The following is a 15533-nucleotide window of genomic DNA, read 5'->3' as shown; positions in this document are numbered from 1 at the left end:
TAAGGTTAAACATTGTGCATATTATAAGAGCCATTTGAGAATCACTTAAAAAAAAAAAAAAAAAAAAGAAATCGTAAATTAAATGGTGCTGAAATAGATATGTCCAGGGGCCACTCTGGTCGTCTGGTTAGGAATGTTCCTCACACACTCGGAGTGTGTGTGTGTGTGTGTGTGTGTGTGTGTGTGTGGCGGGGGCTGGGAGACCGTGACGGGGTGGAAGTGAGTCAGGAGCAGCTGATGAGTTCAGACCAAAGAGGAGAGTCTCCGCTGCTGCAGGAAAGGTGGCGGATCTCTGCAGCAACAGCTGAGATGGCACACGTCAAGATGTCATTTAAATGCGTACATTAATAACATAATTAATTCAACCGACTAGTATTGCTGTTGACTAGCGAGGTCAGCTATGTTAAGTCGATTAATTGCACAACTCCCATGTACAATACATTATCCATTGTACCCCCCCGAGCTGTTTCTGATTGTGAAGTGGATACTTCCAGAATACTATACAGCACTACAACTTGAGGTCATGACTTCAAGTTTGACCGTGGTCATGATGATGGTTTTTAATTCACTGGACATTAAACGCAAACGTGTTTTAGATTCCCAGTGACTGATTCATAGCGGTAACACACACGCAAACACTATAACTACTGTCACTTTAATACGCTAGCACGGTGGTTTAATTGACACGTTGGAACACTATAGCAGAGCTCTTGGCTTAACGAGAGGCAATATTAACCTCCCGCCCGCTATTTTCCCTTCACAGCAGGGGGTGGAATGATATGCTAATTATGCTTGCCTGCCAGCCAAGTTTCAGTGTTGGATGCTGGGAAAAGGTGTGAATATTAAAACATAATGTGTAATGCTGCTCCTTTGTTGAAGAAATGCTACGCTGAAGCCTTGAGGTGTTGGCTCACCTTATTCCCTGTGAAGGAGATTTCTCAAAGGAAAACACAGGATAATTGTTTGGGAGATCACAGAAGCTTCTAACTGGTTTATTGCACAGTGCCTCAATCCCAACACACAGTCCTTGTTTTAGGCAGTTTAATCCTTTAATATACACGTTATTATTAAACACACCTGTATATATTACATTGTTTGGAGGTCTGTTGTGATGTTGAAATGGCTTGAAGGCTCACAGAATTGGGAATCTGCCAAATGGGACAAAGTCTTTTGCTTGATGCAGCATGGCCCTCAATGTCTGGATTTTTTTATTTCCAATAGCATCATATTGCTTTAATTAGTTTTTTAATATGACAGTCCCAAGAGATTTAAACTATACTTTCTTTCACATTTTGATGTCAGATGGTGTGGTAAAAGGCTTGTAGTTGATGAGTGATCCTCCAACAAATAACCTTTTGTGTATATAGGTGACAATAACAAAGTGAAAGGATAACAAAATGACAACCAACACGTTTTCTATTGGCGATCGAGGCATCTCTAAAAGTTATTTTTGCTCACTTTAGACGATCTGAACCTTGAGTTTTGTGATGCGTTGCACCCCTGATATCGGTCCTTTCGTGACCCTTTTAACCTTTATTCGAATGAATTGAATTGTGTTTTCAGCTAATGTTGAGGCTTCCGCAAGATGCATTTGCACACAAGAACACAGTTTCCAGTTCACCAGTACTAAGACCCCTCATCATTGTGAGTCTGGTTCACATGCGGTCAGCATGACGTATTACCTGGGAGGGATATTTGGCTTCAAAAACTTTTTTTTAGTTGATTCTTTATTTGTTACTTTGTGCTATGATCCATGATTTATGTGATGTGCAGTCGGGAGGCAAAGTGCAGTTGGAGTCATTGCACATTGTGCTGAAGATACAGAGCTTAGCGTTTTCATTTCATGGATAGCTGGTGATGTCTAACCATGTTTTACCACAAACAAATCAGCCTTTGCCCAACGGGACATCCACTGAATACTTGCACAGTGGTGACCTTTTCAGAGTTTTATTATGCTTATAAGCAAATAGTTTCACCATGTGACTTGGTCATGGGTAAGATTAAGGTCATGATTCTACTCTTCTTAAGACATTATCTGCCTTCACCTCTCACTGAGTTGTTTTGTACTTTAGTTTGTCAAAGTATTTCCATGTTTATTCATTACTGCGCTCTGCTTGTGTGATAGAGCTGTCAAGTTGAAAGTGGGTCCTGTTGAAGTGGGAGAGAACCTACACTCGTTTGATACAATGTGTGTATCTAAAACCAGATTGCACAACAATCCAAACTTCTGCCATGACTGAACACGTGTGTGTGTGTGTGTGTGTAAGCGTTTATGAGTCTGAATATCAAAGCCAGAACAGGGCCTATTGATTGATGGCTTAGATAATCTGTCGGCAGGCAAGACAACTGTCTGCCAAATCTGGTCCTGTACCCCCCCCCCAGTATTATTATTATTATTATTATTATTAACCAAGATGGAAAAACGTGCCACTCCTATGCCTTTTTTAGTCTCTATAAATCACAGAGCTTTAGGTCCAGAGAAGCTCAGAACTGCATTATGGGAAGAATAATTCAAACATTACTTGGGCACTAAATCTATTCCATTATCCAACAAGATAAAGTGATACTGAAACACACGCACAATAGAGGCCTTTGTTTTCACGGCATCTGTAAGTCTGTGTTGGTCGTCCAATGCTGTGGAAAAGAAACAAAAACAGAACTTGACTGCCGACCCCTCGATGATTCCTCTACCCTTGACCTGCTTTCTCCCTCTCTGCATCAGCAACTCATCTGTTGCCAAGGTCTGGCATGCAACCCGTCGGGAATAGAGGCAACACATAAGGGATGCAGTACACACGCACACAGCATTTACACACACAGAGAGCAATCAAATGTAGCACAGCATTTACTGTTGAAATTCTTCAAGTAGTGTAAAGCTCTCTTAAAGATCTGTGCCTTGCATCCATACCTACCACCGTCGAGGGTTTGCTCACAAACCACACAAGGAAGCTCCTCACTTCCTGAGTGCCATAATCTGGCTTGTAATGCCAGCCCCGGGAACAGGAATTGATTTCAAAGTAAGTCAACAGCATTATTTACCTCTATTATTTGTCCTGTGTACAGTAAAGCTTTGTTCATGCTGTTCTGACTTAATTAAATGTCAATAGTTGAGTTCTGAAAATGAGCTGAACTGAAGGTAACTTAATTCATTAGCTTGCATTTGTAATTTGGCCACGACACCTTATATTTATTTTCATTGCTTTTTTGTAAGTGTTAAGTGGACTGGGCTATTTCAAACAGAATTGAAAAAAGTTTCTCATATTCCAAAGTCTAGTTGGTTAAGTTGGCAAATCTGAAATCATGCTTACGTTGTTAAATTAACACGAGTGAGCAATGCAGGTGTAGCGTTATATCTTTGTGATAAAGTAATACACTGTAAATGATGAGATTTTCTTCCACTGCCAGAATTGTTTAATCAAACGGCATGTTTTACCATGACAACAAACTCTCATTCGCACTGAATTCTGTCGCTTCATTAGGCAGAAAACTGTCGAGTGTTGTGACTAAGCACAAATTGAACGTTTATTACTCTCAGACAGAACTTGTACACTTGCTGAGTAGTGACTTCCCATTTAAAATGTTTATAATCGTCTTCTTAAAGCAAAAAGTAAGTAAGTTGTGTCGTTGTGAGCTGCATCCAGTAAATTATACAGCTGACGGGAATCTGGTTTACTGTCTCCTGACCGGTACCTGTGATTGGCAATGCACATGGGCTCACAGTTTCCATGACTCATCATACCGGTGTCTTGTAAGGTGTATCTGTGTGTCTTCCACTTAATGAGATCGGCGCAGTTTTTGAAACTAATGCACTAAATTGATCAGTTTACATAATCAAAGCACACTTGGGAGCGAATTTTAAATTATGTAAAACCTTTTGACGGTTGTGCTTTTATTGTGACCTTTATTCCTTTCATAGTAATTTTAATAAAGTCATTTTGTATCAGCTCCTTGCATTAGAGATGCACCTTATTAACTGATCTATGAGTACTATGTCGCAATGGGAGTAGCTGGTTTTAATCATAACCTCAAGAAACAAAGACTTCCTCAGACAATTTGCATTTAACTGTATATTTTATGTTTCACTGAAACATTTTCATAGACTCAGCAACCACATTTAAATGTTTGGCTCTGACAATATTTGACAATACATATATTTGTCTTGCTTTAGACCCGACCCCTCTTTACACTTGCATATTAGAAGGGCAATGTCTGTTTTGGTGGGAAATATGATTTCTCTTTTTCTTGGTACGATGTTCTGCCATAATTCACGTCAAGAGTCTTCGTGAGATGTCAAAAGAATGATGCTGTAACCCATAAACAGTCGGGCTGTCGCGACATCAGGCGATGCCATCTTGCATCTACAGGACCGTCAGACGGGCAGCACCTGGTCACAGGCCGCTCAAAGTAAATGTTAAAAGGTCGGATGTGTTCATGCTGCAGCATCTCCGGGGTTATCAATTTGGCAGCTTGCATCACAGATGTTACATTGAATTATGCCCAAGTCATCAAGGTTTAACAGTTTTTTTTTTTTTAAATCCCAAAGGCAACTGTCTCCTTATCTGAAACATCCCAAAACATTTCTTTGTATCTCCAAGCCCAAGTGCAACAACTCCCACGTTTTCTTTTTCGTTAGTTTATTTTGATACGAATAAGTAAGCGTATCTTTGCATCCACACTTTTCTCAACTGTGGTTGTGAGTGTCTGACTCTGCCACTTTTTCTTATTCAGTAGTTTTTGAGAAGTTTGTTGACCAGAATCTATGGAGAGAGATTGGAAACAAACAACTGTGATAAGGTCTGCCGGAGACGGTTTCCTGCTTCCCCATTCTGGGTTTCGTCCAGGAAATTGTTTAGCTGAGGTGCTAAGCTGCCCAGATCCTGTCACATCTGGTCTCTTGACAAATTCCTTAAATAGGTAATGGCCTAAACAATCGTTTCACTTGTGTGACATTTGCTCTGTGAAATAGCTGCCTGTCATTTTTCATGATTTTGGTGTTTCAGGAGCAGAAGCCCACTTCAGCTATCAAACGATGTCTTTTCTTTGAAAGACATTTCTTTGGCATTTCTGCTTTTATTTTATAGTGAGAGACCGACTAGAAAAGCAGGGCAGGGAGAGAGGGTGACATGTGGCAAAGGGCCCTGGGCTGGACTTAAACCCGGGCCACAGTGAGCTGCTAGGCTGCCTCTAAATCGATAAAAGAAATGTTTTATCATCCATCCATCCATTTTCAATACCGCTTATCCTCATTAGGGTCGCGGAGGCGCTGGAGCCTATCCCAGCTGACATCAAATGTTTTCTTTTTTTACACTCATGACACCTTTTCACAATAATTAGGTTATCGATGATATGACCGCAATTGTTTTTGCTGATCAATAACAGAATATGCCACAGAGAAGTGCGATACACTACGTATTGTCTGAAAGCTGAGAACCTGAAGATGCATTTTAGAGGCAGCTCAGCGGTCTGTCAATTTGTTCTCGTCATAAATTTAGAAATAAAGTAATTCATAGGAATCTATTGTCAAAAAGGGTAAAAGACTAACATTATGATGGAAGTATATGATGGCCATATGTTATGTTTCATAAGTTATCGCAGACATTTGTTACACAGATTCAAAGCTAAATTTCACACTTGTTATTACGTGATACATTTTTTTTAATCATCAAAATCTCTCAAACTTAAGACTTTGAGGAGCACCGTAGAAAGATTAGTGCTGCGATTTGGTTTTAAAAACCTTTGACATTTGGAGATTGCTGAGCAATACAACTTATTTTTTTAGAATAATTGTTGCACAACACGAGGACTGTGGATTTGGTCTCCCTTCACTTCCAATGGAAGTAAAGGACATTTTTCATGGATTGTTTAAATCAAGAACTTCACATCCTACTTTTAGCCTGGAATGACTGACCAAGGGCGGCTCCTACATACTGAAAGTCTCATTTGACTCCTCCATGCATCACGTTCATGCTGGGTGTTTATCTCTTTCCTTCACCTCCCCGATCTAGCTGCTATTTTTAACATGTTGCACCAGAGCAAACCTTCCTATTTACTGCCACTATGCAAACTAAAATGGGAGGTCAAACAACGAAATTCTTTGTTTGCCTCCATGATCAAATCACCACTTTCCATGTCTGCTATCTGGCAGTCGCCTCACATTAAAAGAGAAAACTGGACATCTTATTCCAGACAGAGTTCCACATAAAGATTTTCTGAAGTAGAAATCCATGCAGTCAATAGATCATAATTTAGTGTAGTTTTCATTTTGAACATTTCATTCCATCGGCAGACAACTTAAGTGGGTCAAAGTTGCCCTGGAAACCCAAAAGATCGCCCTAAAGCCTGGTCTCTGTCTAATGAGGACCATTTCCTGACCAGCCTTTTCCTTATGTTGACAATGGCAGCCACTCTGCAATTTAAGCCAGATTGCAGATAGATATTGCAAGTGTTCTGTTCAGTTCTCCACCTCCTTATGCAACGCTTCACTTTTGGCTAAATGTAGAAAATGGTCAAAATGCAGCTTCACACTTGAGTTCAAGAAGACGTCCAAGTGCCTGTACTTGTGTTTGTGTCCATTTGCTAAACCAACACATGACAAACCGCCGCTGTAGGTTACATTCACAGTGTACAGTTCATGAGATGTTAATGTTGGCGGATGGGCGTATAATAAATGGGGCGCGCATACAGGCACGCTGACGCACTTGTAATTTAATCACAAATTGCTCCATCAACATGTGAAATGGGAGGATGGATGGTAACATTTTGGATGTAATTTAAATCCTCTCTCTTCCATTTGGGTGACTGTTGGATGGGTTCGACTAATGGTAGTTGCTTTCCCTTTTTTCTTGTTAGGTCTTTCTCTCCCATCACAACGTGCTGATGGCATAATACAGGATACATTGTGTGATTGCATACAAATATTAAATTGAATGTAATCTAAACCGGCACAGCCTCATCGGCCACACGTATCCATGTGTGTTATCTCTTGTTTGCTGCATGTTGTACCAAACCCGTGTCCTTAAGCAACGGAACAGAACAACAAAGGGAATGTTGTGTTGATCGGACTAGTGCCTGGGCATTATCACGCTTAATGTCGTGTACAACTGACTGTCAGCCACTGTTTAAAACAAGAGCGTGGCAGAGCGCCCCTCTGAAGATATTCTTAGAAATCCAGCTATTAAAATATCTCTCTCCAACTACTGTACCTCTCCTCTCTGTCTTTTATTGTTTCTCAGTGTAAGGGAGGCGACTGAGAGAAACTGTGTCGGATGATCGTTCAATACAAATTAATTAATTAATTAATTTAACAATGAGTAAAAAGCCGACAATCTATCAATTTTGAGCTACCAACTCGAAAAAAGTGCATTTGCAATAACAACTTGTCATATATGAAGTGAGTGTGAGTCGGGTACAGAAAAAGGCTCCAGTGAGCTGTGATCATTGTATTCCATGGTCACCGCATGCATAATTGCTACCACTTTACCTTCTACTCCCGCTTTGACCGATGTGGAGTGGCTGGCTCCTCCAGCAGGCGGGTTGGCAGTTTGACGCTGTGTGATTATGTTCAACAACAGAGGCGAGAGGAACAAGCCATATCGCAAGAAAGGCAAAGTGGTAGCAAACTCGACTTCTAATGGCGTGCTGCAGGGATGGCATATCTCCCCCCCCCCCCCCCCCCCCCCCCCCCCCCCCCGGAAGTTAGCATCACACTGGTTCCCTAAACAGAAAGTCAAATTTCTTTCTTTTGATTTTTTCAGAAAATAAGCCTTGTGGCAAACCTGTTTTGTAGTGTCATTGAGCCACTTGTTACTGGAGCAACCGCCTTTTTTAAGACAAAATCTCTTAACCAGTCATATAACCCAAAAAAAACCCCATTCACTTTGAAACAATGAACCAGAAGTATAAATATGCTAATTCATTTCTGGGATTCAGGACTAATTTCCTGCAGCACTCTATTACAGGTAGCACTGAGGTGAATTATGACAGCTGCAGACTCTTCAGAAAGCAAGATTGGGCATTGTTATGATTTCATTATTGTGCGATAACAATTTCTTGTTGCGTTTCTGTTACATAGTTGTTTTTGTGAATAAAATAGCATGGGAGATGAGACTTGGTAGATAAGGATTGTTTGAGTCATTACATATCTCAAGATGTATGAAATACAATAAAGAAAAAATCAGTATTAGGAAGAAAGAAAAAGCTTTTTTCCTTTTTTTTTTTTTTTAAAAAGCACACTATTTTGTCCTTTTTTACAAGACAAGTTAGAAGGATCCTCTGATCTTGTCGGGTCTTATTAATGCACTGAAAAACTGGCCAAACCACCAACATGCAGTCACATTGTTTTCGACACAAGTCAGCTGTCATCCTGCATTCACTTTGCAGTCGTTGTCCTCCACTCTCTTTGCTCACACTGGGAGTTGCTGGACTTCCGTTTCCTGCTGGCACGTAATTAGCGAGTGAAAGGATAGCCCACCAGTCTCTTGTGTGTCGGATATCTTTATGCCTATTTTTAATTTGACACAGTGGCGTTTTTCTAGATAAAAATACATGTTAATATTAAATGAAAAAGACATGACCTATTTAATCCGCCCCCTCCATACAATCAAACAAGAGTCTTAAGAAAACACCCTTCAACAGAACAACCCGACACTATCTGCGCCCATTCTGAATGTCTACTTGTGGTCGACCGTGTGCACGCATTAAGCAGGAAGAAAAGCCATCGGCAGGCGTGTGCGACCGGGAGAGGCTGCACAGGAAGCCGGGAGTAACCGCAGCGACTCCTGGCACCACACTGTGGAGCCTCGGGGTGGTCGGCGTCATCGCCTGCTGCCTTCATGAGCACTGGACATCTCTGACCAGCCACAACTTCTCAAGTTATCCTTGCTCTTATATTTAAGTCATATTTGCACAACTGTATTGTTAAAATACTTCCCAATAAGACAATATGCGTTTCCCCCTACCTAAACTTGAACCAATCCTTATCCTTAACCCCTTAAACCTTTTAACAGGAAGGGAACATTTTTCGACATTACACCGGCACCCGGTCCAGAGGACTCTGAGTTAATAACAGCTCTGTGCTGAAACTGCCTTACAACTGGGTACACTGAACAGTCTTTAACCCTGTCGAGCTCCACAGACCAGTACATGAGTTCCCCAGATGTCCTCTTGCATACATATACTGGATCCTAAATGTTGGTCCCACTTCATGTGAATGTTGCTTTCTTTTGAAACATGAATATATTATAACCAGAGCGTGATTATAATTTCGCCTCACTGTATCCTCTCATCTACATCATCAGGAGCTCATTCCCTCGTATCGGTACGAGCACCAGAGGGATTTGAGTTGGACAGATTATCTGCTGGAGCCATTTCAGCATCTCACATCAGTATGTTGGAAATGTGAGCGTTCGTCGGCAGTGAAGAGGGCAGGATTATAAAATGTTGTCGTATCACATTCACACATTCATGTTTTGGGTCACTGATGGATGTTTCGGTTTGTGTGGTACGGAGGGGAGGGGAGGGGAGGGAAGGGGGCGGTGGGCTCGTTTAAGAATAAGCTGGAACTGCCTTTTGGTTTGACAAGATGGCTCGTTAAGCGATCCCGTTAGAAGAGCGGTTGGCAAAAGTAGGCCAGTGGGGGTGAAAGCACGGTCACTCTTCCGTCGCCTCTACAACCGTAGTCAAACTGTTTTTGTAATAACACAAAAGCTGGCCTTTTGCATTCCTCCCGTAAAGCGCTAACTTAACGTAGCCTTTTTAGAATTACATTTACATACTTTTTCATCACCGAGGTTTTTGCCGGCACTGTAATGAAATCAGTCCGACATCAGATATTCCCCCCCGACCTGTCCTCGTGCCTAACACTCCCAAACGGACAGACGATACCCAGTGATGGATGCACTGCGGTCTGATTGTTCAGAGCAATTCAAAAAGCCATGTGACACACCGGAGATGTGCTAGACGGGAGTGCACATTTGTCACGGGCGTCTTTCTATTGTCCGTCTCTGCCGTCGTCTCCTGCAGGCAAATTACTTTATGTTCAAATGATTTTACCCGTACAATTAATTGCGGTTTCATTAGGGAGGGAACTGAAGGACGAATATCAATATGGACACACACACACACACACACACACACACTGCTAGGAGGTCTCATCCCCTGCAGCCGAGGGCTTGGCAGAAGCTGTGTTTCTGCCTGTTACTGTAAGCTGGGTAATTCCCTCACCTCGAGTACAAAGTAGCCATCATTTGTTGTTTGTTGTCATCTTCAGCATCACATGGCTCTCCGTAATGATTTAGAAGTCTGATCTCGCGACCGTGGTTTACACTGCACACTATTGTATCGCCGGATGCTTTTAATGTAAACCTTTTAAAAAAAATTTTTTTTTAACAATGTTACCCCGAATACATTTGCGATTGTTCCATTAAGTTGTCACTCTAAGTTTCAAGCCGTTTTTTGGCAAAGTAAAATGCTTTGCATGCGCTTGTGTACCTTGATGTGCTTCTATCAGCAGTTCAGGTCATGCATCATAGGGCATATGTTTTTAGTTGAATTTGGAATCAAGTTGTATCCGAAAAACCGGTTCCTGACGGCTTTAATGTGTCCTCTTTTTCAATGTCCCACCCTTTTCACCTTGTTTTTGTTCGGCTTTCCAAAAAAATCCTAACGCCATCATTGGCCTTGTGTAATCCAAGTGTAGCTCAGACAATAGATGTGAATACTGGTTATGGCGTAACATTTAGCCCTGCCATCCTCCAATGTTGTTCTCCATGGAGACCATAGAAGCCTGTTTGTGCTTTGTGTTTCGGCCCAGTGGCTGCTCGGCTGCTCAGCCATGATTAATTCAGGCAGGCCTCAGGGGAGAACGGCCAGGCTAGGTTACCCAGCCAGGGGTCCGGTGTCTAGCTGCCATAAAGACAGTTGGCTTTATGGCAGCTTTTAGCCTCCGAGCTCTGCTTGGCTGTAGCCAAGGCTGCTGCTGGCAACCACTCTCACCTGTTCCTGTAAATGATTTGAATTGAACAATTAAAAAAATTCTTTTTGCCGTGTCTTAATAGATGCAATATATGTTCTCACAGTGAGAGAAATTTGCACTTGGTTTTTAAACTTGCATCAATGTTCATCAAGTATCACAGTTGATTAATGGTGGCATAATTCATTCTGTTTATAATGTAATTTGCTGATTGTATTTTGTACCCGGTAACAAACATGGAGATAACCAGCTGCTGTGGTGTTTCATACCAGGAGTACGCTTGTATTCTGATTCAGCTGGCACAGTTGGTCAGCGGTACAGTTTCCAGGTTTGGAGCAGCGTGCTGCCTGAGATAAAGTACATTTGAATATGACTTTATGACCACAGACTTTTAAAACCCTGTAAGATTACAGAGTTTTAAAAGGTGGGGATTACACCTTTTTTTTTTTTTTTTTTTTTAAACTTGAGAGTTAAAACCTCTCACTTCTATGCTGCAGCTTGCTTTCATCTGTATTTGAACATTTGGACAATGCTTTTATTTGCCAAAAATCAGCCACTTCAAACAGACTCATTATAAGCAGAGATTTTAGAATCATCTCATGAATCGCAGCACATAATTTCATCTGACTTGTTACATTTTGAATCTGAAAACGATGTTGAAAGAGCCAACACCTATTATGACGGACAACGTCAGACTTCACAGGTCTTTACTTGTTTATTTTAGTCATTTAAATATTACACACACTAGCAGCGGGTGACTTCCTCCTCTCCAGTCAGCTCAGCTATCTGTATATCAAAACTGCATACAAAGGTTTTTTTTCACTTTTTGAGTCTTTCTTGTTTAATAATTATATAATTTAATTATTAATCCATTTGTTAGGATTTAAATAAAGTATGTTAAAGACCAGTAGACATGACGTCTATTTTTTTTAGTTTTCAGTTTAAAATGAATAAAAAGGAAAATGTGCCAAATCCTCAACCTTTTTTATTTTTAATTTATAAAAAAAAAAAAAAAAAGGAGACCAAACAAATCATTACTGGCTATCGACATAATCTCATTATTTTAGCATTAATATAAGTTAGGATTGCCATAAGTGTCTTGATAGTAGAGCTAGGCGGTGGGTGATGTTAATGTTGACTCTCTATAAATAGGACCACACACCATGAGGTAATGTGGCAAAGTAATTGTTCAATTTGTGTTGAGCCTTTCTGATTTGTATGGAATAAGAAAATAGTTCCAGCCTCAGCCTTCTCCTCTGTGTGTGCCAGCCGTACGTCACCATAGTGTGACACTTTGTTCCCGTCCTCTCATTTGCTCTCCGTCTCCTTGGTCAACTGACTGACGGATGGATGACTCGCACAAAGTGTCAGGCTCATAAATCAACTGTTACTGTGGCAGAATGGCACCCGACATCCGTTAACGGCAGACCTGGCTGCAGTCTCTCCCCCCCAAGTTAATAAATGGTACTCTGCAGAGAAATGCAGGATTTCTCGTTGACTTGCTAAGTGACAAGAAAGGGAAGGATACAGGTTGCTACTGGGTAATTGGTGCATGCGTTATTTGGATTGAAAATTATTTTGTTTGTCAATTGTTTGATCATATAATGTGAAAATTAGTGGCTAAAATGTGAACAAACCTCTGAACCAAATGCATTTTTAGGAGATGATTGGCTCACATATTCAGTCGAAAGAAAACGAGTTTATCAAATACAGTAATTTATCAAAGACAATTACTCGTCATTCTGTGTTTTCAGCTTCTTCTATATGTTTGCCGCTTTTATATCTATATCAAAATATAGCTGTCAAGATTTCTTTGTAAAATAAATATCTTTGCATTCTAGATCTATTGGGTGGTCATGAAAAGCAAACGCCACATTAGGCTTTGTGCCTTTTTTTCTGATTTGTTGTTACATTTATAGACCAAACAATAAGTTACTGATATAAGAAAGGGACAGATTAAACTGTTACATATGAATAGGCACTTTAAATTGTATTTGTAATACTTATTAATATTATAGTATTTATGTCAATAACATATTTGTTGCATTATCAAAAAAAACAAGGCTTTATAATGTCTAGATAAAGGAAGTAGTCCTTCGAAAGGATCATTGTGGGAACGTTGATGCTGGACATGAGAAAACGAATGGACAACAGTGAGAGGGGGTTGAACGGCCGTGTGTGTGTGTGTGTGTGTGTGTGTGTGTGTGTGTTCATCACTTTATCCCTCGTCTTTAAGACTGTTGTGGCAGCAGCGTTACTCCAGTTTCCCCTCCTTCTTTATCTGGTACTCGACACACACTCGCTGCGTTAATCCGACCTCACTCAATTTAATGGGACAGTTTTCATTCCCTGCACCAAATCATATTGTTTTCACATCCAGCCTGTCTTATGGCCCAAGTACGACTATATGTTCATTTCTTTCATTTTTGTTGTTGTTGTCTAGTCACACCTCCTTGATTCTTAACACGACAGCCTTGCGCACGATATTAATTGACATCGACATTGTTATTTCCCTTATCTTTTTCTATTAGGCAGGGTTCAATAATAAAAATGTCGTCAAAACTATTAAGACGTGACAAATCATGACATTTATGGCTCGTGCAATTTATTTCCGCACACAAAGGACATTACTCCTTTTGCAGAAGGACACGCAGCAGCTGAACAAGCACGAGCTGGAGATCCCTGTTACGGCGCTGGCTAACATGGCGGGACAGACGCGTTTACTGCCTCTCTTGCCGCCGTTAATAAAGTTTTGTTTTTGTTTTTCATTCACGACACAGGCTTGTTTAATTGTCTATGTAATAAAATGTGTTTATTTTCTTCTCCCAACACACAATAAAATACATTCCTGAAGGATGTATAAATACTGCGACTGCTGTGTTTGGTATATGCATTTGAAGGAGGTCCACATGACTGCACTTTCTGACTGTGTAATGTCTTGCATGTCATAAGTAAGAATTAATTTGGTCTGTGTCTGCAAGGCTGTGTCAGATGCTGTTAGTATTCGAGGGCCTACAGGAACAAAAGACCTCTAAATACACTTCTCACTGTTTTGCGTCTGTCTGGATGTCTGTTAGTTTCATTGACATGGCTTCATGTTTGATATTTTCTGCTCTAAGTTTATCAGTGCCTTAAGGCTAGCTGTAAATAGTTGAATCTACCATCAGACAAAGAGACCAAGAAATAGACTGACAGAGACCTGTGTTCCCCCCCTGACCTTGATTCCACTTGGCTAGCAGCAGCTGATTCACGATTAATCATCTGCTTAGAAGTGTGCGCACACACACAGTGAATATCTGCCTTTTTGAGACTGGTTATATAAAAACGTTTGTTGGTTTTATTTTACTTGATGACTGAAACACCTGTTCTCCCTCGTCTTTTTCTCGCCCTTATTCCCTCACTCACTTGTACCTTTTTGCATCCGTCCCGCAGCTCGTCGGCGGCCAGTTTGACCTCGAGATGAACTTCATCATCCAAGAACCCGAGAGCATTGTGTGCATGGTGGAGCTGCTGGACAAATGCGAGCCCACCTGTCAGGCCGAGGTCTGGAGCATCTTCACCGCCGTCCTGAAGAAGAGCGTCCGCAACCTGCAGGCATGCACTGATGTGGGGCTCATCCAGCAGGTGCTCCAGCGTATATCCACCACGGACAGCATGATCGCAGGTACTCAAGAACAGCACCAAGTGGAACAATTGTTTCTTTTCTCTTTATTGGAGGCATATGACACATCATTTTCTACCTCCTGTTAACGCAGCATAATCAGACTCGTCTGAAATCTAATCATTTTAATTTGGTTTCTCCTGAACTGTGCTTGACCAAGACAAGACACTCTAGGTGGTGTTTTTTATTTTATTTTGAATAATACAGAAACTAGTTCTGAACTTTCCTATCCACTCTGCCTGTCTACAATAGCCTCATGTTTATTCATCCTCCATTTTTGCATGAACTGTGATGTATTGCAGGGAAAGCGGACGCATTCCTCCCGTACAGTCTCCCCCAGAGTCTCGGTCTAGTCTGTTGCCCATCTGCAAATTAGTCTGAATTAATCCTGCAGTGTTCGGCTCAGTGAACTTTTGCTAGCTAGAACAGCGCTGGCCTAGAGGGTTTGTGCAGTCGAGCGAGGGCGATATCGCCCGGCAGTAACGAGGCAGCTGAAAGTAATGTTTACAGGGACATTTACCACGGAACGAATGCAATGTCCTCTACCTAAGAAGGGTGTCATACAGTACAGTAGAACTGAGGCAACTTTTTAAAATATTTTTATTGATAGACATTTACAACTGAAAATGCTTCTTGTATTAAGCTTTACGAATTATAAACGGTTTATTTTTCAATATTTGTGTGCATTTTATTACTTTTTTATAGATGGTAGAAAGCTGACAGTCTGCCACTCATCATTACATTTGGAGGTTTTAACCAAGCGTTGTGTACATGCTCACTAGTCATATCTGTCATACCATGCCTCATCATTGGCCAGTAATAACTAATGAAAGAGACTGCACAGTAGATGGGACTCCTAGAGTGTCTTCTCTATTTTAAGTCTCGTTTCTTTCTTGGTCTTGC

General features: G+C 41.0%; 1 protein-coding gene across 2 annotated transcripts in view; it reads left to right on the top strand.

The window, feature by feature from the left end:
- lrba (LPS responsive beige-like anchor protein) overlaps nucleotides 1-15533 on the top strand; it is a 173687-nt gene that overhangs the window by 7933 nt on the left and 150221 nt on the right. For both annotated transcript variants that reach the window (XM_034539608.1, XM_034539599.1), the window contains exon 2: nucleotides 14402-14633. In XM_034539608.1, the coding sequence (XP_034395499.1) occupies nucleotides 14402-14633 (232 nt within the window). The remainder of the gene's footprint in view (nucleotides 1-14401; nucleotides 14634-15533) is intronic.

The sequence above is a fragment of the Cyclopterus lumpus genome, chromosome 1 (genome assembly GCF_009769545.1).
Source record: "Cyclopterus lumpus isolate fCycLum1 chromosome 1, fCycLum1.pri, whole genome shotgun sequence".
Taxonomy (NCBI): Eukaryota; Metazoa; Chordata; class Actinopteri; order Perciformes; family Cyclopteridae; genus Cyclopterus; species Cyclopterus lumpus.
This window is presented reverse-complemented; position numbering and strand designations above follow the sequence as displayed.